General features: G+C 50.1%; 1 protein-coding gene across 1 annotated transcript in view; it reads right to left on the bottom strand.

The window, feature by feature from the left end:
• GLP2R (glucagon like peptide 2 receptor) overlaps window positions 1–15,775 on the bottom strand; it is a 50,559-nt gene extending 34,784 nt beyond the window's left edge. Inside the window, exons 1-4 of the mRNA XM_066254588.1 lie at window positions 15,572–15,775; window positions 7,641–7,728; window positions 5,556–5,660; window positions 2,306–2,427 (exon numbers count right to left, since the gene is read on the bottom strand). Coding sequence (XP_066110685.1) covers window positions 2,306–2,427; window positions 5,556–5,660; window positions 7,641–7,728; window positions 15,572–15,775 — 519 coding nt within the window. The remainder of the gene's footprint in view (window positions 1–2,305; window positions 2,428–5,555; window positions 5,661–7,640; window positions 7,729–15,571) is intronic.
• Window positions 15,776–20,430: the final 4,655 nt, after the last annotated feature.

The raw sequence follows: 20,430 nt of genomic DNA, 5'->3' as shown, positions 1-20,430 counted from the left end.
ACTGGGCATACTTATTACCTGCTAAATTATGTCTTACACTTCTCCATAACTTTTATCAGTGTCGTGGAAGTAACACTGATGTTCAATAAACTGCACACACTTAAAGCATCAACCTTAATGAATTTGGATGTGAATAGATCCGTGATTTCATTACCATATTCAGGATAATGAACATTTCCATCACCTCCCAAAAGTTCCTGGTTGGTCCTTTGCAATGCGTCCCCTCTCACTACTTTCTGGCCTCCACGGCCCAAGCGAACACTGGTCTGCTTTCTGTTATTTCAGTTTGCATTTTCTAAAATTTTATATAAAATGAAATCTTGTAATATGTACTCTCTTTTGGTAAGACTTAGTTCCGTTGGAATAATTATTTCGAGATCCATCCATATTATAGCACGTATCAACAGTTCATTTCCTTCTTATTGCTGAGTAGTATTCCACTGTGAAGGTACCACAATTTATTGATCTGTTCACCTATTGATGAACATTTGGATAGTTTTCAGAGTTTAGTTTTTACAAATAAAGTTGCTTTGAAATTTTTCTGGACAACTTTTTATGTAACCATGGATTTTTATTTCTCCAGATAACTGTCTAGATGTAGCAGGGTGGAGTAGTATGGTTGTGTTTTAGCTTCTTGAGAAACTGCCAAACTGTTTTTGACATAAGTGGGGCCGGTTTTCATTCCCACCAGCAGTGTCTGAGGGCTCCAGCTGCTCTGGGTTCTATGAACACTTCGTATAATCAGTCTTTTAACTTTTAGCCATTCTAATGGGTACGGAGTTGTATCTGTGGGGGGTTTTTTTGTGTTTTTTTTTTGTATTTTTCTGAAGCTGGAAACGGGGAGAGACAGTCAGACAGAATCCCGCATGCGCCCGACCGGAATCCACCCGGCACGCCCACCAGGGGCGACGCTCTGCCCACCAGGGGGTGATGCTCTGCCCTTCCGGGGTGTCGCTCTGCTGTGACCAAAGCCACTCTAGCGCCTGGGGCAGAGGCCAAGGAGCCATCCCCAGCGCCCGGGCCATCTTTGCTCCAATGGAGCCTTGGCTGTGGGAGGGGAAGAGAGAGACAGAGAGGAAGGGGGGGTGGAGAAGCAAATGGGCGCTTCTCCTATGTGCCCTGGCTGGGAATCGAACCCGGGTCCCCCGCACGCCAGGCCGACGCTCTACCGCTGAGCCAACCAGCCAGGGCCAGTATCTGTGGTTTTAATTTGTGCTTCTCTAGTGCTTCTCTAGTTGTGAATCATTTCATGGGCTTCTTTGCAATCTGTAAATCTTATTTGGTAAACTATCTGTTCAAATATTTGGCCATCTTTTAAATTAAATTGTTTGTCTTGTTTTTGCACTGTAAATGTTCTTTATATAATCTAGATATAAATATCTTGTCAGATATGTATTTTGCAAGGATTCTCTCCCATTCTGTGACTTGCCCTTTTATTTTTTTTAACGATGTCTATAGAAGAGCAGAAGTTTCTTTTTTAATTTTGCTAAAGTCTAATTTGTCAACTTTTTTTTTTATTATGCAGTATATGTTTTCAATCCTATTTTTTAAAACTTTACCTAACCCAGTGCCTTAAGATGTTCAGCTATATTTTTTCCTAGAAGTTTAACAGACTGGATGCTTCCATTTAGGTCTGTGATCTGGTTCTCATTCATTCTGTATCGACAGTGTGAATCAAGGGGAGGAGTTGTTGATATATATCCTGGCACTGTTCGTTGCCAAGGTTAGTTCTCCCCATTGAATTGTCCTGGCACCGACCCACACATATAAAGGCAATTGACAGACCTTTCAGATGGTATAAAATGTCATATATATATCTTAACAGAAGTTTGGTTTTGTTTTTTTATTTTTGAAAGTCAAATGACACAGACGCCTGTCAGAAGGTGACAGGGCTGTGATGGAACGTGACCATGGAAGGGATTCTTGGTGGGGTGGCCACGGATGACTTTATTTTGTAGAGGACGTTGAAACTGAACCTGAATGACAAGAAGGGGAAGCCACCAAACAGCCGAGTCAGAGGGGACAGCGGTGACGAGGCTAGTACCTCGCTGAACGGCTGACTGACTTCCCTGAGGGGTTCAAGTAGAAGAAATTTAGCGGCTGCCACGGAGGGGAAAGGGTGCCGCCTCGTGGGACTGAGGACCTTCCCTCGGTGAGTCTGGGACAGACAAGTGGTGGGAAGGCCCTCCACGTGGCCCCTGAAGCCAGCCGGCCATGCGGGACCCCGGCGGCGGCGGCAGCGGGGCAGCGGGCAGCAGGGTGTGCTCAGGCCCCAGCACGGTGTCCCTGCGCCAAGCAGACTCACGTTTTCCTCAAGGCTGTGGCTCTCAGAGCACTCGGAGTCGTCCTGCCAGACGTCCGTGGTGTTGCCCCGCGTCTGCCAAGTGCCCCAGGCCGAGCAGTGTCTGTAGGCCCTCCCCGGGTTCCCTGAAAGTAAACACCGCTCTGGGGGGTTGGTCAGAGAGCACCCGCCTCCCCCGCAGCATGTGATGGGGCCCGGGCCTCCCCACGGAGCTGCGGAAAATCCCAGGGAAAGGGGATTTTACTCCCCCGCCCCCACCAGGGACAGGGGGAGTTATTAACATTCCTACTGTTTATTTGGGACAGAAAGAAAAACACGAAAGTCCCTATACTTCGTAAGAATCCATGATCTGCTCATGGTTGCTGGGTTTACCAAAGTCCCCGGGGCTGGAACAGCCCCCAGTAACTCAGAGGGAGCAGCGCTCCTGGCGCAGGCCAGCTGGTCCCCCGCGCCGGGCTCCTGGCACGTGCTCAGGGGGACATCTCCTCCCCAGGCTCAAGAGGTGGCCGCATGAAGAAGAGAAAGCGGTGGACGGGGCCTGCTCAGCCTCTTACGAGCTTTGTGGCCTCGGGACCGAACCTCCCGGACGAACTCTGTGCCGTCCGGTTCCGTCATCAGAGCCGGGCATGAGGATGGCACTGAGCCTCTGCATTGGGGGGGGGGTGTCTGCAGTGGGGGGGGGGGCTGAGTGAAAGTGAGTGTGTGCGAGTGACCGGCAGAGCCCACTGCCCGTAACCACAGCTGCTATGACTCGACCACATCTATTCCATGAGCCTTTCCCCAGAGGGACCGCCCTCCTACCTGGAGGACCGACCGGGGACTGGACTTGCAAATGAGCAATTAAAATTTGTCGGAACTTCCTGCTCCTGACCCAGCAGGTCACAGGCCAGCAATAACTATTTGCTGTGCTTATTTACTCATTTATTTTGAGAAAGAGAGAGAAGCATCAACTCATTATTTCACCTAGTTGTGCCGTTGATTGCTTCTCATATGTGCCCTGACCGGGTCTTGAGCTGGTGACTTTGGGGTCACGCCTGCGCCCTCCGGATTAAGCCAGAGACCCTGCTGCTTCAAGGATGATGCTCTAACCACTGCACAATCAGCCAGGAGACTATTTGCTGAACTGAATGTTTTGATCCCAACATGGTACCTTCACCTGCCCACCTGACCGTTTTATTAGGGTGTCTAATTGACATCTCAAAAAACATTCCCTAAACCAAACTCCTGGCTTCTCCCCAAACCCGCTCTGCCCTTGGATTCTCCACCTGTTGATGGCAACCCCATCTTCCTGGACTCTGGTGCGGACCTCAGGGTGGTCCTTGTTTCCTGCCTGTCTGTCCTCCCCTTCGTCTGGGCCACCGGCCAATCCTGCTGTCCCGACCTTCCGATGTCCAAGCCCTGCCTCTCACCCCTGCTGCCACCCCAGCTGGGACCACCATAGTCTCTCACCCTGATTGTTGTGCACGCCTCTAATGCTTGTGCACACCTCCAGTACTCACCAGCCACGGTTAACCCAGTAGTCAGAATGAGCTCAGACAGACCTCAGCCGCGCCATGCCATGCCTCACTCAGAGTCACCCAAGGGCTCTCTGAAAACGAGTCCTTATGATCTCCCATCAGTCCTGTGAGGTGTGGCCCCAGTGCTCTCTGACCTCACCTCCTATTGCTTCCTGCCCACTTCAGACATGCTGTCCAATAGAGCATCAATTTGCATCTTTAACTCCTCCCCTTCTGAACACTCTTTCCCTATTGGCTAAATCCTTTACCCTCTATGTTTTAACCAAAACATCACCTTGTCATAAAGCCCATTCCAACCTTCCCATCTCTCTCCCTCCTGTCTTGTTTAAAATACACCACATTCAAACACACTCTATCATTTGCTCATATATGATGTTCCATGATCATTGTTTGTCTGCTGCTGGAATGTGAGCCTCTACAAGGAGAGGAATTTTATTCTGTTTTTGGTCACAAATATATCCTACATGCTTAAAACAATGCCTGGCACACAGTAGGTCTTTGACAAGTATTTGTTGAAGGAGTGAACGGCAGTGAGGGCACCTGACACTGTTCTCTGTGCCAGCCATAATTGTCCTGTGCTCGGGGATGCAAAGACGAAGGAGGCATGGCTCCCACTCTCGCGAGGGAGGAGGCGTGCAAATCAAAGTGTCACCCAGTGTTGCAGATGCCATGATGGGGCACCGCACAGGTACACACGAGGCCTCACAAAGGCAGGGGCCATTGCACTTGTGGGGAGTCGTCTGAGAAATGCTCTAGAGCAGGGGTCTCAAACTCACGGCCCGCTGAACAATTTTGTGCGGCCCGCAGACTAATCCACGAAGTTCAAAATATTTTGGATAAAATTAAGTAAGCCTAGGGGCCTACTTGTATTTTTCATTTCTCTAGCATCCTAGCTAGATATTAGCTTAGTTAACAGCAGTTGTGATGCGAACTACAGTTTCTGGTCGTTTTGTGACATTGAGTAAACTGCATGTACGATTGTGCTTGTTGTACTGATTTTTTTTTGTTTTCAACTGCAGTGAGAAAAGTGTTGCGTAACAGTTGCCTTTTGTAGACCTAGTGCGGCCCGCCGAATGGCTGTGATCTTCCTCTGCGGCCCACATGCTGAGTTGAGTTTGAGACCTCTGCTCTAGAGGATTGAAAGTTGCAAGCCGATGATTAAAGTTGGGTGGATAGACAGACACGGGTGGACAAAGGCCCTGGGAGGGAATGGCTGAGCAGGTGGTCACTTGCGTTAAGCAGGACCAAGGCACGTTGAGCGGTTAAACTCTCCATCTAAGTCCCATAAGGCTTAAAAACACCAGTTCAACGGCACTTCCTTCCAGTCCTGCTGCAAGGGTGCTTTTGATGTCTTTGCTCTTTATCTGACAAGCCAAAGTGGCACGGGTGGGAGCGTCCCAAGCTTTCTCTCCACCTCTTTCTCCTCTACGAGACGGTGCTACTTCTTACACTCCCTGCAGCCAATTCTGTGGAAGGCAGGCCTGGACTTTATCACTTCAAAGGAGAGAGGATGATTACATTAATAGAACATCCGGGCACAGAAGGATTGCAGGAAAATAAGAGGAGCGGAGAGAAGAAGGAAGGTGTATTGCCGACGGCTTAGAAGGAAACCTTTTGTGGGAGGAGAAAAACAACACCTGGTGGCCACCCTTTCTCTGACCACCTCTTCGCTGGTTTGCCCAAGAGGGACTAGCCTTGGAGGAAACTGTCAGAAATTGGTAGAAATAAGGCATTACCTTCACGCCACCCAGGTAAGTATGAAGGGCAGGGAACAGAGACATTTCCTGGGGCAGAATGAGGCCAGCACACATACCGATCAAAGGTTCCGTTACAGAAGATGCCTGCAGAGAGAAGAAGGGCTGAATGAGCAGCAATGCTGGAACATCAGGCCCAGTAATGGGGGCACAGACACCAGGAGCCTGGTGCCCGCCTTCCTGGCCTCGGAAGCTGTGATCACCTGCACAGGGATCGGCTTGGGCAACCCGCTCTTCAGACAGGTCAGGGATGAGGAGCACCGTGCAGGAGACAGGAAGGCTTCACCCGGCCCCGTGCACTGCGGCTCTGACCAGCCCACGCGTCCCCCGGCAGCGATCCCATGGATGACGTCAATGTGCACGCCATGCTAAACTTGGTTTACTGTACACGAACTGAATTCGCACAGGAACTCAGGGTCAGGAGGACACTTGGAGGGTCAACCATCATGGAATCATGAACTCAATAATTGCCAAGCCTTCGCCAGTTAGATCCTGGAACGCCCTGACTGTGAAATGTTCAGAAGGACCTGGTGGCTCTAAGGGCATCTGCAGAGGCGAAGCGTTCTGTCCTGTGCACCTGACAGAGGCACTCCCTGGCCATATTTCTCCACTGGAATATTAATCTGTTAATCTACGAAATATCGGAGCCATCTCAAGCTCAGGGGATGATGTCTGCCCCCATACATGGTGACAAGAAGCCCTAGCCTGATGGGCTACCTGGTATCAGAGGGAGGAGTTTGAGGATGGATCCCCAAAGGTCTACACTGCGGGCTCCTCACCCCTGCAGACCAGGCACCGTCCCCCACCATCTGCCCTCTAGTAGGCTAGAACTCAGGGTGAACAGCCAGGGTCCTGACCCGGGGACCCTACAAACGCCAGTCTGCCAGGTGAAGATGACCCGACTCAAACACCTGACGGGTCCAGCTGCCAGGTGCCGCCTCCCCATCTGTGTGACGTGGTGCGGAGCTGCTCAAAGTGTGGCTCCAGTCGGAGGGGCCCTGCTCTCCTTTGACCAAAGTGGAGAACACTTCTTGTCCAAGGCAACTGTGATCGCAGCTGCCCAGGCTGAAGGGAGAAGGTGTGGCTTGAGAGTTGGCACTGCCTTTGGGTCAGGAAAAGGAACTGAGTGTTTATGGTGTCTTGTCAACCTCCAGACCCTGAATGAGGTGATCAAAAAAATAAAAATAAAAAGCCAGGAAAACAAGAAAGGGGCAGCTTGCATCCACAGTCCTCAGGGCTCGGAGGCAGTGAGCCAATGCTCCTTTATAGAGAAAAGAAAAATCATCTGGACACACCGAAGAGTCAGGACTGTGGGCGGGAGAGGCTGCGGACCGACCGAACCGTTAACAAATGTGTTAGGATGCGCTGAACCTAGTGTAGATCTGGGTAAGAGCTGTGTCACGACGCAGCTCCGGTTAACACCGGGGAAGGAGGCCCTCCACCCCCACCCCAACACTCAACGGATTTCCAGGTCGATCCATGGCAGTTGTTCAAGTTACGTGATGAGGTGGTGAATATGCTGTGACAGATGGCTTTGATCAAAGATGGCCACAAGTGTATGTGTCCCCTCTCACCCTCTCACCTGCTCTTTTACAATGAGAGGCTGGGGTCCCTCCCCTTGAACCTGGGTAAGGCTCTGTAAGTGTCTGACCAACTGAACACAACAGAACTGACTTCCAAGGCTAAGTCATAAAAGGCAACCTGGCCTCTGGCCATGCTTGTCCTTGGAACCCAGCCACCATGCTGTGAGGAAGCCCAGGCCATATGGCAAAGCCACGTGGAAGTTTTCTGGCCAACATTCTCAACTCGGCTCGCAGCCAAGAGCCGGCATCAACCGGCAGACGTGGGTGTGAACAAGACTTCGGTTGATTTCAGGCCCCTGTCTTTAAATCTTCCAACTAAACTCCAGGCATTGTAAAGCAGGAACAATCTACCCCCAATGTGCTCGGTCTGAACTCCTGGCCCACAGAAACTGAGAGACAGCAAGTAATTATTATCCCAGTTTTAAGCCGCTAAGCTTGGGGACCATTTGTTCCACAGCCATAAATAGCAGATACGCATGCTTACCAGACGGTTCTTTGAGTAAGTCTCTGAGGCACTTCTCTCTGTACTGGGCCCACTTTCGAGTTGTCTCCTCAAGGAGAGATCCTGGAACCTGAGCAGAAACAACTATGGTGAGCCCCTAGTTAGCCGCAAGCACAGAGGTGGCCTTGCTGTACCATCTCCTACCATGATTCTCAAACCTGCCATCGAAGCACCCGTCACAGCCTGTCCCAAGAAACAGAATGTCTTTGGCGTCATGTTCTATTGAAAAGATACATGTGAATCTTACATTCCCTCCATAATGTAATCATGTTGGTTCTAATGCAACGATGGAAGATTCTTTTTTTTTTTTTTTTTTTTTTTTTTTGTGTGTATTTTTCTGAAGTTGGAAACGGGGAGGCAGTCAGACAGACTCTCGCATGCACCCGACCGGGATCCACCCAGCACGCCCACCAGGGGGCGATGCTCTGCCCATCTGGGGCGTTGCTCTGTTACATCCAGAGCCATTGTAGTGCCTGAGGCAGAGGCCATAGAGCCATCCCCAGCGCCCGGGCCGACTTTGCTCCAATGGAGCCTTGGCTGCGGGAGGGGAAGAGAGAGACAGAGAGGAAGGAGAGGGGGAGGGGTGGAGAAGCAGATGGGTGCTTCTCCTGTGTGCCCTAGCCGGGAATCGAACCCGGGACTCCTGCATGCCAGGCCGACGCTCTACCACTGAGCCAACCGGCCAGGGCCGGAAGATTCTTTTCGAAGTCTTCAAGTGAGGCTGACATCTCAGGAGGATGCGACGTGCCCGTCCTGTAGTTGCACAGCCTACCGGACAAAGAGCAAGGTGCTTCTCAGGCCATGCGGATGTCAAAGGGAGGCCTGCACACTGAGAGGCTCAGTCTGGGTCAGAGAACGGCCACAGGAACTGCAAGCACCTGCACCTTCCCTCCGAGATGCCTGAGGTCTGGCGTTGAAGACGTTGGTCAGACAGATGCGCTAATGATGGCCCTAGTCTTTGGGGCACGCTTTCCTCTCTGATATGAACTCTCTCTCCCATAGAACCTCAGATATAACGAACATCCTCTTGGGGCCTTCCTTCCAGGTAACTGAGCTGGCTAACGACTTCTGGTTGTGTCTCTGTACCACTTCTTCTGGCTTTAAAAGGGGATTTTTCTTCTTTAATTGACTCGTTTTTATAGAGTGCTTACAGTGGCCCAGGTTTTGCATTCGGGAGGAATGAAGGGGGTACAAAAATGAACAAGACACGTCCTCTGCCCTAAAGGACTTAGAAGCTGCTAAAGTAAGACAAGTACAGTTGACCTTGAACGATGCTGGGGCTAGTTAGGGGGTGCCGACACCACCACCCCGGGCCATGCAGGCAGCAATCCGTGTCTGACTTTTACCAAAGATGGCCACAAGTGTATGTATCCCCACTCCCATGTTCCTTCACAATGAGAGGTGGAGATCCTATTACTGACACCCCCAGAACTTAGTTTCCCCTGGTATCTTCAGGGGACTGGCTCCAGGACTCCCTGCCGATACCGAGCTCTGCGGACGCTCGCTTCCCCTGTATAAAACGGTGTGGATCAGCGCGTACAGTCGGCCTCCACTTCCTTGGACTCCCAACTGAGGATCAAAACAGTACAGGTCTTTATTTTTAAAATCCATGTATAAGTGGATCCAGGCAGTTCAAACCCATAATGTTCAAGGCTCGACTGTATATGATTGGCTGGCATACGAAGTCACGTGGCATCCTTACCCCATCACCCTCTGCTCCCAGACAGGCCCTCTCCCTAGTGGCTCAGTATTGGCACCAGTGTCGTCCCCATCACAGACCAGAAACCAGGAGTTTCCCTCCACTCCTGCTTCTCCGTCACCCCCACATCCACCCGGGCACCAGATTCTGTCCTCCTAAATCCCTCTCCTGTCCAGCCCTGCCTCCCATTTTCTCCACCGCTGACCTGGTGCCGCGGTCTCTCCCTCACTCTGTCCCTGAGCCATAGGGCCACAGAGCAGCCTGGGCACAGGGCTCTCCTGTCTGAGGTCCAGCCCCCTCGGCCTTGCTGACTCAAGGTGTAACTCAGCCACCCAGTCCCAAGCCCCTCTTTCATGACATCGTATCTCTGCACTTTCCTCTGGTGTGCCCTCCTACGCATGGCTCCACCTGGCTCACTCTCTAGTCATCTCTCAACTCAAGCCTGATGAGCCCTGCTCATATGTGACCCCCTCTCACACTGAAGTCTCCACCTAGTAATTCTTCAGAGTTTTTTGACCCCACACATGACTAATTCCAATGGTCCATCATCTGTGGTTGTTCATTGATTGCTTTCTCCTATGTACCTTGACTGGGAGGCTCCAGCTGAGCCAGTGACCCCTTGCTCAAGCCAGTGACCTTGGGCTTAAGCCAGCAACCATGGGATTATGTTGATGATCTCATGCTCAAACCGGGGAGCCCATGCTCAAGCTGGCGACCTCAGAGTTTCAAACCTGGGACCCCAGCATCCACTGCACCACCACCAGTCAGACCCCCATACATTCTCTGAGGATTGAGATGTGCCTTTCATCTCTGAATAAAAGGCGCTAGTACTGGGCAGGAGTTACTGTCCTCATTCTCCCTCATTTCCCAGCTAAAGACATAGGGGCAGTTGTGGGGTGGAGCGGAGGAAGAGGGGCATGAACATGGGAGGGTTTACATATGTCAACTGGGCTAGATCAATCCATTCATCATTGACTTGGAGACTCTGTCTCCTCTCACAAGGGTTAACAAACTCAGATGCTTTCTTGGGCCAGGTGGATAACCTGGAAGACTGAAGCAGGACAGGTAGAACAGCAGGGAGTGAAGGAGTCTACTGTACATCGGGAAATACCCCACTGAAAGGTGTTCAAACACACACACACACAAATATATACAAGATAAAACCAACAATCAAAAAAATAATCTATGAACTTAACAGGTAGCCAGTTTTTACCTCTTGAATAATTAGTCGAGTCTACCCTCTGCTCTCTGCCCAACTTATCCCACCCCAATACTATAGCCCAGGGGTCAGGAACCTTTTTGGCTGAGAGAGGCATGAACACCACATATTTTAAAATGTAATTCCATGAGAGCCATACAACAGCTTGTGTACGTTACTCATTATCCAATAAAGATTTGGTGTTGTCCCGGAGGACAGCTGTGATTGGCTCCAGCCACCTGCAACCATGAACATGAGCGGTAGGAAATGAATGGATTGTAATACAAGAGAATGTTTTATATTTTTAACGTTATTATTTTTTTTTATTAAAGATTTGTCTGCGAGCCAGATGCAGCCATCAAAAGAGCCACATCTGGCTCGCAGGCTATAGATTCCCGACCCCTGCTTTAGCCTGTAAGTTGGGGTCTGTGAGTAGCTCCTTGCTTTTCTTCCAGAAAGCCATGGAGCCAACTTTTTGAAGACTTAACACGGGCATCATTAGACCACAGAGTCCCCAACTTTCTCAATCCCTGGCTGCGTTGGGTGTCTCACTCACGATTCCACAGCGCCCTTAAGCCAAGAGAAGTATCTGAAGTCCTGCTTATGAAGTAGGTAGGTCCAAACAACTGAGTAACTATTTACATCTTGACAGTTTAGCGCCCCTGGGCCTGGGCACCCCTCCCCAACTTCTCAAACCTCAGACTCAGCTTGGACACTACCGCCTTTGTTCCACTCTGATGTTTGTGCAGTACTTGCTTTTACAGCACAGAAATGTCAGAAAACCCAGCTTTGCAAAAATACAACCTCAGGGAAAGGCACGCGGCATGCTCCAACATGGAAACCACGGACTACCTCGAGCTGGTAATTCACACAGCATCTGGCAAGTGTCACGGACCGCCGCTTCCCTCAGAAAATTAAAATACGTTACAGCACCCCCGTGAATTCACAGTGCCCTGGGGGTGCCCTAAACACCATTTGGGAGCCAGGGGATTCGCCAGTAAGTGATCATGATGGGCATAATGATGATGAAATCATTGGTGTCGATCCCTCTGATTTCAGTTTCCGTTGAGTTTTAAGTCCCCGTTATAACAATATATCACTTGGCATTATGGCCCTAGAGGAAAGATAAATGTTTATTAACACATTTGGATGTTTTACACCCTAATGGGACCATAACTAACTTTATATTATTTTTATAAATTTAGCAGGGAGGTTCATAAACAAATCATAAACTTCCAGGATCTTCCAAGTCACAAAAGCAAGAACTTTTCTTGAATAAAGTGCTGTGTGTGTTTTTGGAGATCTCATGGGGATCTCACTGGGACTTGGCTGAGGAAGGGACAATAAAATCAGTCATATATGTGAGCTGTCCCTGCACTAACATTTCCCTATCCCCTGCTCTTTGCCATGACTAATAGCCATGCTAAAAACAAAACAGAAAACAAAGGCAAACCATAAGGAACACTGAATTTGGTCAGTCTAAGAGGGGCCAGACAAACTCGCACTATCTTCCCAGCTACTTGTCCTAAAGACACCAAAAACACAAGAGGCAAATCCACGTTCAATCACAGCCAGACCCAAACCCGGTCATGAGGAAAGGGGATTCACGGGTGGACGTTTTCTAACTGGAAAAGTCCAGCTGGATTCTGATTCCTCTTCTTCTTGCTGAGGGAACAGTGTCAGAGACGAACTTGACTGTGAAGGGATTCAGGAAAACGGAGGAGAAAAGCCTTCTGCTGACTTTAAATTGATTGTTCTGTGGCTTCTTTTTCAGGAGAAGACATATTGTGAATATATTCCCGTTTCAAGAACTGGTCTTCTAAAACACCATTTTAACAGCTACAAAGTTTTCTAGGGATGGATGTGATATAATTCATTTTTTAAATTCTGGAGCTTTCGATCCCCTCTCAGGGCACATATGGGATGCAACCAATGAACATATAATTAAAGTGGAGCAAGTGAATGCTTTTCTCTCTCTCTCTGTCTCTGTCCTTCGACTCTCTGTCTCTAAAAAATCAATCAATAAATAATAATAAATTTCTAGCTTTGGTCATCTATGTTGGTTTAACTGCTTGCTATAATGAAAATATTCAGTTAAACTTTTTTTGTGTGTGTGTGGGAGAGACAGAGAGAGTCAGAGAGAAGGACAGATAGGGACAGACAGACAGGAAGGGACAGAGATGAGAAACATCAGTTCTTCCTTGCGGCTCCTTAGTTGTTCATTGATTTCTCATACGTGCCTTGATGGGGGGGGGGGGCTACAGCAGACCGAGTGACCCCTTGCTCAAGCCAGTGACCTTGGATCCAAGCTGGTGAGCCTTGCTCAAACCAGATGAGCCCGTGTTCAAGCTGGCGGCCTCGGGGTCTCGAACCTGGGTCCTCCACATCCCAGTCCGACACTCTATCCACTGCACCACCACCTGGTCAGGCTCAGTTAAACATTTGAAGACCTTTTTATCAAGAGAAATTCTTTGAACTGGAATTTCTGGATCACAGAGTACACATTTTGAAAGAGTATGAAGAAGTATTGCCAAAAAAATAGTTTTAATTCATAAGTATGCACCTTTTTACAATCCCATCAGCAATGTATGAAAGGGCCACAAATTCACTTCCTGAATAGCCTTCAAGAGTTTATGTCTTTGGATGCCCCAGCAACTGCTCGTTAGCTTAAGTGCGTTGTGAGAAGGAGGAGAAAACTAGGCAACAGCATTATCTCACTGCTTGAATTTAATAGCAACACTGTCCCTGAGAATTTCCCACTGAGTGAATTTTTATGACCACTTCCTGCCGGAAAACGCACCACGATCATTTATAACCCGTGCATCTACGAGCAAGCTTCACCGTGGACGTCTACACAAAGCCTCGTCATATAAACATCTGGAGAAGAATACGGAGTTTAAGACAGAGAACTAAGAGGAGGGCTGTCAGGATCCCAGACGCCCTGCAGGACAGCAGAGCCAAGAGGCTCTGAAAGCCCACTGGGTGGCCACGCCGACAGGCACATTATGGATTATGAAGGTACCAGAGTAAAGCATGAAGGTTGTCTCAGCTGAGCCCTCATCAGCCCGGGGCACTGCAGATTCTGCTGTTCGAACATAGAAATATTCCCCCGTCGACAGCTCCCCAGGCATGCAGAGGGAGGAAGAACACATTTCACTGAACACCCTGCAGAGACACAGCTCCATGGCTTATGAGCTACATGATTGCTGGTGATCATTTAACTCTCGTGACTCTTAACTTCCCTGTCTGTGAAATGGGTTTAGTAATACTTTTCTCAGAGGCTTGCTGTGGGCATTAAGCCAGGTGATCTATGATAAGTGCAAAGTTCTGTAGCGGCTCTGGGTACCTACAAGGCCACTGAGACGCAGCTGTGGATAGAAGGTGACCAAAACCAGATAACTCGCTGAAAGCATTCCGTTTTAATAGGAGATAGAGGACTGAAACAGAGTGAGGGTTCTGTGCTAACTGTCCCAACAATGACTCTGCCACTCCCTGATTAAGTCCTGGGGTAGGAGGCAGGCCAGGGCTGCCTGCCCCTCAGGGGTGTTCTGGTCAGTAACCAAGGGTCTGCCACCATGCGAGAACTCCATGAAACCACCGACAGTCTGCCAGGCAGCTTCAGGCCGCCTCGGAGAGAACCTGGATGCAGAAGGTTTGCTAGGGCATTTCTGCCTCTTTGGTCCCGGCTGGAAAGAAAGCCTGACAAGGTGCACCCCTGAGACCTGGCCCCCAGCCCTGCCTCTGGAGGGGCAGGAAGGGTTTAGAACTAATTCCGAGGTTGCAACCAGGAGCTAACTCTGTGTGTGGACCAAAGAGATAAAAGAACACTCCTCAAGGCACCTTCTTTACTCAGATGAATGGAGCCAGGGTTCCTTCGCAGCGTGGCCCAGTATAAATGGAACCTTGGAAAGGGAGGGAACAAAGGTTTCATCTCCTTGGATGAGACTAAGACACGCTACCAAAAGGCCCAACCGAAGAGAATGATTTCACACATTAGAATACATCCTCGAGCCTTTAAATCTCATGGAGCTACATTTACTCATGTAGAAAATGTCCAATCTCCCAATGGGATTAATAAAACTCCCCTTACAGGATTACTGAAAGCGTGACATGAGACTATATAAGGGAGGCACCTGGCCCTGAACCTAACACATAGTAAGTGTTCAATAAAAAATGTTAACCTATGTTATTAGTGTATTTGTTAAGAAAGAAAGCAGATTGTAAGATAACACTCATAGTACTATCCTAGGGTTTTTTTTTAATACTATATATAAATAAGTGGTAGAAAAATATCTGGTAGTATGAACCCCAAAATGTGACTATGAAAGATCTCTGGGTGGTGGCACTACAGTGAGCTGTAGTCAAAATTTATACTTCTGTGGGTTTATAAGTTTACTTTTTTAAACATGAACAGTCTATATTATTAATAATAAGAAGAAATAAAAAAAGAAGGAAGGAAGGAAGGAAGGAAGGAAGGGAGAGACGAAGGGAAGAAGGAAGCAAGAAGGAAGGAGGGAGGAAAGATGGGAGGAAGGAAGGAAGGAAGGAAGGAAGGAAGGAAGGAAGGAAGGAAGGAAGGAAGGAGGAAGGGGAAAGAAAAGGAAAGAAAAAATAAAAAGAAATATCCACTCAACCTACATCCTCAACTGGGAGAGAATAAGAACAGACAGGAGCCGCATGCAGCAATTTAAACTCCGTTTACAGAACCCACACGGACATGGGAAATGCTTAGACCATAATGTAGAGGGGAAACCAAGGTACAAAATGTTCCCTGCATCACCATTTCAGCCAGGTAAGAAAACAATGCACAGAAAAAGGATTTGAAGAAAATATGACAAAATATTAGCAGTGAAGCACTGGGAATGCTAGGATTACGGTTGATCATTATTGTCCTAATACTGTTTTTTCTTTTATTTCCCAAATTGCTGACAAGAAGCTAACGTTGCTCCTATAATCAGAAATTTATTTGCGACTGACAACAATAACAGTAGTAATAATAATAAAAACGGGCCTTACTTGCTTGATGGAAACCAGAAGCAGCAGAGCCAGGAAGGGCCTGGCGGGGGACTGGAGGGCGGGGGGCCGGAGGGCGCGTTTCCTGCGGGCGGGGGGAGGACGGGTCCCCAGGGGAGCGGGGGTGCGGACGGACAGCCCACGGGCCCCGCGCACACGCCCCCCGACCGTTCCCCCAGACGCCCCCCGGCTCGGCTCCGGCCTCATCTTCCCTGATGTGCTTTCACAAGTGCGGGCACATCTGTCCCCGAGTCCAAGATGCACCACAGGCGGCCTCGCCAAGCATTCCTCCGTCCGGCGGGGAATATTTGCGGTCCTGTCCACCCTGCGTCAAGAGCGTCTGACCGGTCTGGACCAATCTACTGAATCTCCTGGGTTCTCACCCTCAGCCTCTCAGCCCGGTCCACGCGGCTCCCCGCCCCCCTCCAAAGGCAGGGAGATGTTTCCCAGACCTCCCCCAAGTCAGCTGTGTTTCCTGGGACGCCCTCAGCAGAGGCCACGGAGAAGAAGCAGGGCGGTCAGTAAGGTCCACCCCCGAGGCCCCGCTCAACGCACCAGACCAGGGCGCGACGGGCTTGGGTGCGAGCCACTGGGGAACTGTGGAGATGATGGACCCGGAGCCAGTCCTGAGGTGGGCGCCTTCACCAGGGAAACATTTCTGACTGAGGCATTAAGATTGTCCAGGCTGGGCCCAGCCACCAGGCTTGTCCAGGTCTCCTCTGAGCCCTGTGCATGCCAAGACTTCAAGAGAAACAGCTGCCCTGCCCGGGAGAGAACGGCTCTGGACCCAGGGTCTGAGGCAAAAAACCCAATCAGTGACTCGAGTTCTGTCTATGTAATAGCTCAACAACACGCCAAAAGGCCGAACGGGCACCCCTCTTCATTGCCAACTGTTTCTGAACATGTTGTTCGGACCACCTGGCAGACCCTTTTACGGACTACGTCATCCGTCACTTACTAGCTACCGTGTTTGTGCTTCCTCATCGCAATTCACAGAGCCTTTCTCCCAACACTCTGCTTCATTCATCCTCACACTGCTCCCGCGAGGGTGGGACATCTCCCCACTTTGACAGCTGAGAAACTGAGGTTCAGAGAGGTTCAGTTGCTTGCCAAGGCCGCACAGCAAGTCACTGGCAGAACCAGGATACTAACCCAAGGTCTTCCGACCCGAGTCACCTGACTGCCGCTATTGGCTGAGTTGACTTATGGTACCCTAACACTCCAGGAGAGTCCCACTTCTCTAGTATAGTGGCAGTCAACCTGGTCCCTACCGCCCACTAGTGGGCGTTCCAGCTTTCATGGTGGGCGGTAGCGGAGCAACCAAAGTATATATAAATAAAAAGATAGATTTAGCCCTGGCCGATTGGCTCAGTGGTAGAGCGTCGGCCTGGCGTGCAGAAGTCCCAGGTTCGATTCCCGGCCAGGGCACACAGGAGAAGCGCCCATCTGCTTCTCCACCCCTCCCTCTCTCCTTCCTCTCTATCTCTCTCTTCCCCTCCCACAGCGAGGCTCCATTGGAGCAAAGATGACCCGGGCGCTGGGGATGGCTCCTTGGCCTCTGCCCCAGGTGCTAGAGTGGCTCTGGTCGCAACAGAGCAACGCCCCAGAGGGGCAGAGCATCGCCCCGTGGTGGGCAGAGCATCGCCCCCTGGTGGGCGTGCCGGGTGGATCCCGGTCGGGCGCATGCGGGAGTCTCTCTGACTGTCTCTCCCCATTTCCAGCTTCAGAAAAATACAAAAAAAAAAAAAAAAAAAAAAAAAAAAAAAAGATAGATTTAACTATAGTAAGTTGTTTTATAAAGATTTATTCTGCCAAACTTAGTGAAAACCAGACATGAAGTACTTGGTAAGTAATTATTATCTGCTTTAACTTGCTGTAACTCTGCTTTATAAATTTTATACAGTAAAGTTACTTCCCTACTTTATAAATCACCATGACTGTGGAACCCGTGGGCGGTTAGAAAATGTTACTACTAACAGAGATACAGAAGTGGGCAGTAGGTGTAAAAAGGTGAACTCCCCCGGGTCTAGTAGTGTCATCGCTGTGCCTCTGAAAGGCTCGGCCTGGCCCTTGCCACCTCCCCTGTCCCCAGTCTGGCTCCCAGTGTCCGCTTTCAAGTCTTCCCAGAACCCCAGACCGGAGACCCAGGGAAAACATATCCTGATTGAATGAGATGCAGGCCAGCAAGAGATTAAAAAAAAATTCAAATTTCTTTCCCCATTCAAGTTGAGCCCTAGGAGCTCATCCTGGTCAACTTATCTGACAACGAATTCAGAACAGGTGGAGAAGACAGGTGAGCGTCACTTAACGGAAACCCTCAGAGGTCTGAAAAACTCCATGTGGCAAGATTTTAAACCTTAGCAATGAATGCTCATAATGAACAAAGGTCCCCTCCCCACTACATGGACTCATCTAATGGCGTCGCCTCTGGAAGCAATGGGGTCATCTCTGTGGGACGACAGAAAACAGGATGGAAATGCCTGAGGGATGGGCTCTGACCCTTCTGGTGGGGCCGGAGTTCGGCAACTGCACGTGGGCAGCTGTCTTCCAAGTTGCCTGCTGGCAAAGAACATGCCTGCTTGCTAAGAATATTCTGTCTAATCTCTTTTTCTGAAAAACATCCTGTTTTTCCTGAAAGTACGGGGGTTGGGGCCACACACGGCTTCCCTGTCCGTTGGATGGATGCCATCTAGCGATAAAACGTGGTAAACCAGACGCACACAGCTCATCGGCTGCTGACAGCACAGTACCTCAGCCTTCCCCATCAGGGGAGTACAGACGGAGTGATTTTAACCCAAATGGCACGGCCCTTTTCTCCTACCTGCCCAGGCTGGTGGATCCTCAGTTGTATCGGGGGGGGGGGGGTACTTCAGGGGCTGTCTCACATGTAGTAATCAAGGACCTGTATGATGGGCCTGGCTGTGTAGCTCAGTCAATCAAGAACATCGTCCTGAAACGCCAAGGCTGCAGGTTCCATCCCCGGTCAGGGCACATACAGAACGTGACCAATGAGTGCTCAACTAAGTGGAACAGCAAAGGAATGCATCCTGCTCTGTCTCTCTCCCTTCCTAACTCTTTCTCTAAATTTAATTGATTTAAAAAATAATAAGCTGGCCCTGGCTGGTTGGCTTAGTGGTAGAGCGTCGGCCCAGTATGTGGAAGTCCCAGGTTTGATTCCTGGCCAGAGCACACAGGAGAAGTGCCCATCTACTTCTCCACCCTTCCCTCTCTTCTTTCTCTCTCTCTCTCTCTCTCTCTTCCCCTCTTGCAGCCAAGGCTCCATTGGAGCAAAGTTGACCAGGGCACTGAGGACGGCTTCATGGTCTCCAACTTAGGCACTAGAATGGCTCTGGTCACACGGGAGCAACGCCCCAGATGGGCAGAGCATCGCCCCCTGGGGGCATGCCGGGTGGATCCAAGTCGGGCGCATGCGGGAGTCTATCCGTCTGCCTCCCTGCTTATCACTTCAGAAAAATACAAAAAGAAGAATAAGAGGAGGAAGAGGAGGAGGAGGAGAAGGAGGAGGAGGAAGAGGAGGAGGAAGCTGCTGTGTGTTTCCAATGCCCCATGGAAGCTTCTGCCCTTCTCCTGCTCTCACTGCTTCATGAATGTCTGTCGCCCGAGAAGAAACTCAAGTCTCCTGCACATCACCACCCTGCAGCGCCTTCCTCGTAAGGGCAGGAGTGATGGATGGGCCACCGGCTCCAGGGTAGCACTGAATTCTGCATCCACTGGGGTGGAGGCACTTGGGCCTGAAGCCAGCCGCCTGTACCCCGAGTCTCTCAGATTTTCTTCAACAAGAAGGCCCTCATTGCAGGGCTGGGTGGGGAGCAGGCTGTGCAGGCCTTGAGACTCCCCAAATCCAACACTGAGGACCCTGCTCGGTGTAAAGGCGAGGGGTAGGGAGACGACACCCAGAAACCTACCCAAACCGCCCCTGATCTTCTGTCAAAACCCACCACCCTCCACAAGAGCCAAGAGGTGGGAAAAAGCCCAATGCACATCAGATAAGTGGGGAAACAAAATGTGGTATATCCACTCAGTGGGATATGTATAACTCAGCATTTAAAAGGAAGGAAATTCTGGCCTGACCTGCGGTGGCGCGGTGGATAAAGCGTCGACCTGAAAATGCTGAGGTCGCCGGTTCGAAACCCTGGGCTTGCCTGATCAAGGCACATATGGGAGTTGATGCTTCCAGCTCCTCCCCCCTTCTCTCTGTCTGTCTCTCCTCTCTCTCTCTCTCTCTCCCTCTGTCTCTCCCTCTCCTCTCTAAAATGAATAAATTTTTTTAAAAAATTTAATAAATAAATAAAAGGAAGGAAATTCTGAAACACAGGTAAACACAGATGAACCTTGAAAACATCATCCTAAGTGAGATAAGCCGTACATCATAAAAAGGCAAATCCCACTTACACCTAGTGTGACCAAATTCACAGAGACAGAGAGAAGAATGGCGGCCGCCAGGGGAGGGGGGGAGGGGGCGAGGGGGCGGAAGATGGGGCGTCGGTGTTGAACGGGTACGGCACTTCAGTTGTGCAGGATGCAGAGAGTTCTGGAGGTTGATTACCCAATGGGAACGCACTTAACTGTGCATTTAAAAATGGTTAAGATGGCAAGTTTTCCATTATGTGTATTTCACTGCAATTTCTAAAAAAACAAAAACTGAAAAGCAACGCTCTCCTGAAATAGCTGCGACCCGGGGAGGAGTGTGAAGAGAGCACAGCGCAGCTCTGCGCTTTCTCACGCGGCCCTCAGGCCCCAGGCGCGCACGGATACCACGGGGCCCGCGTGCCCGGCTTCCCCGGGGAGTTTCACACAGACGGTGAGGATGCCAGATGGCAGGGCTGGGCAGGGTGGGCACG

Source organism: Saccopteryx bilineata, chromosome 2, assembly GCF_036850765.1.
Source record: "Saccopteryx bilineata isolate mSacBil1 chromosome 2, mSacBil1_pri_phased_curated, whole genome shotgun sequence".
Lineage (NCBI taxonomy): Eukaryota > Metazoa > Chordata > Mammalia > Chiroptera > Emballonuridae > Saccopteryx > Saccopteryx bilineata.
This window is presented reverse-complemented; position numbering and strand designations above follow the sequence as displayed.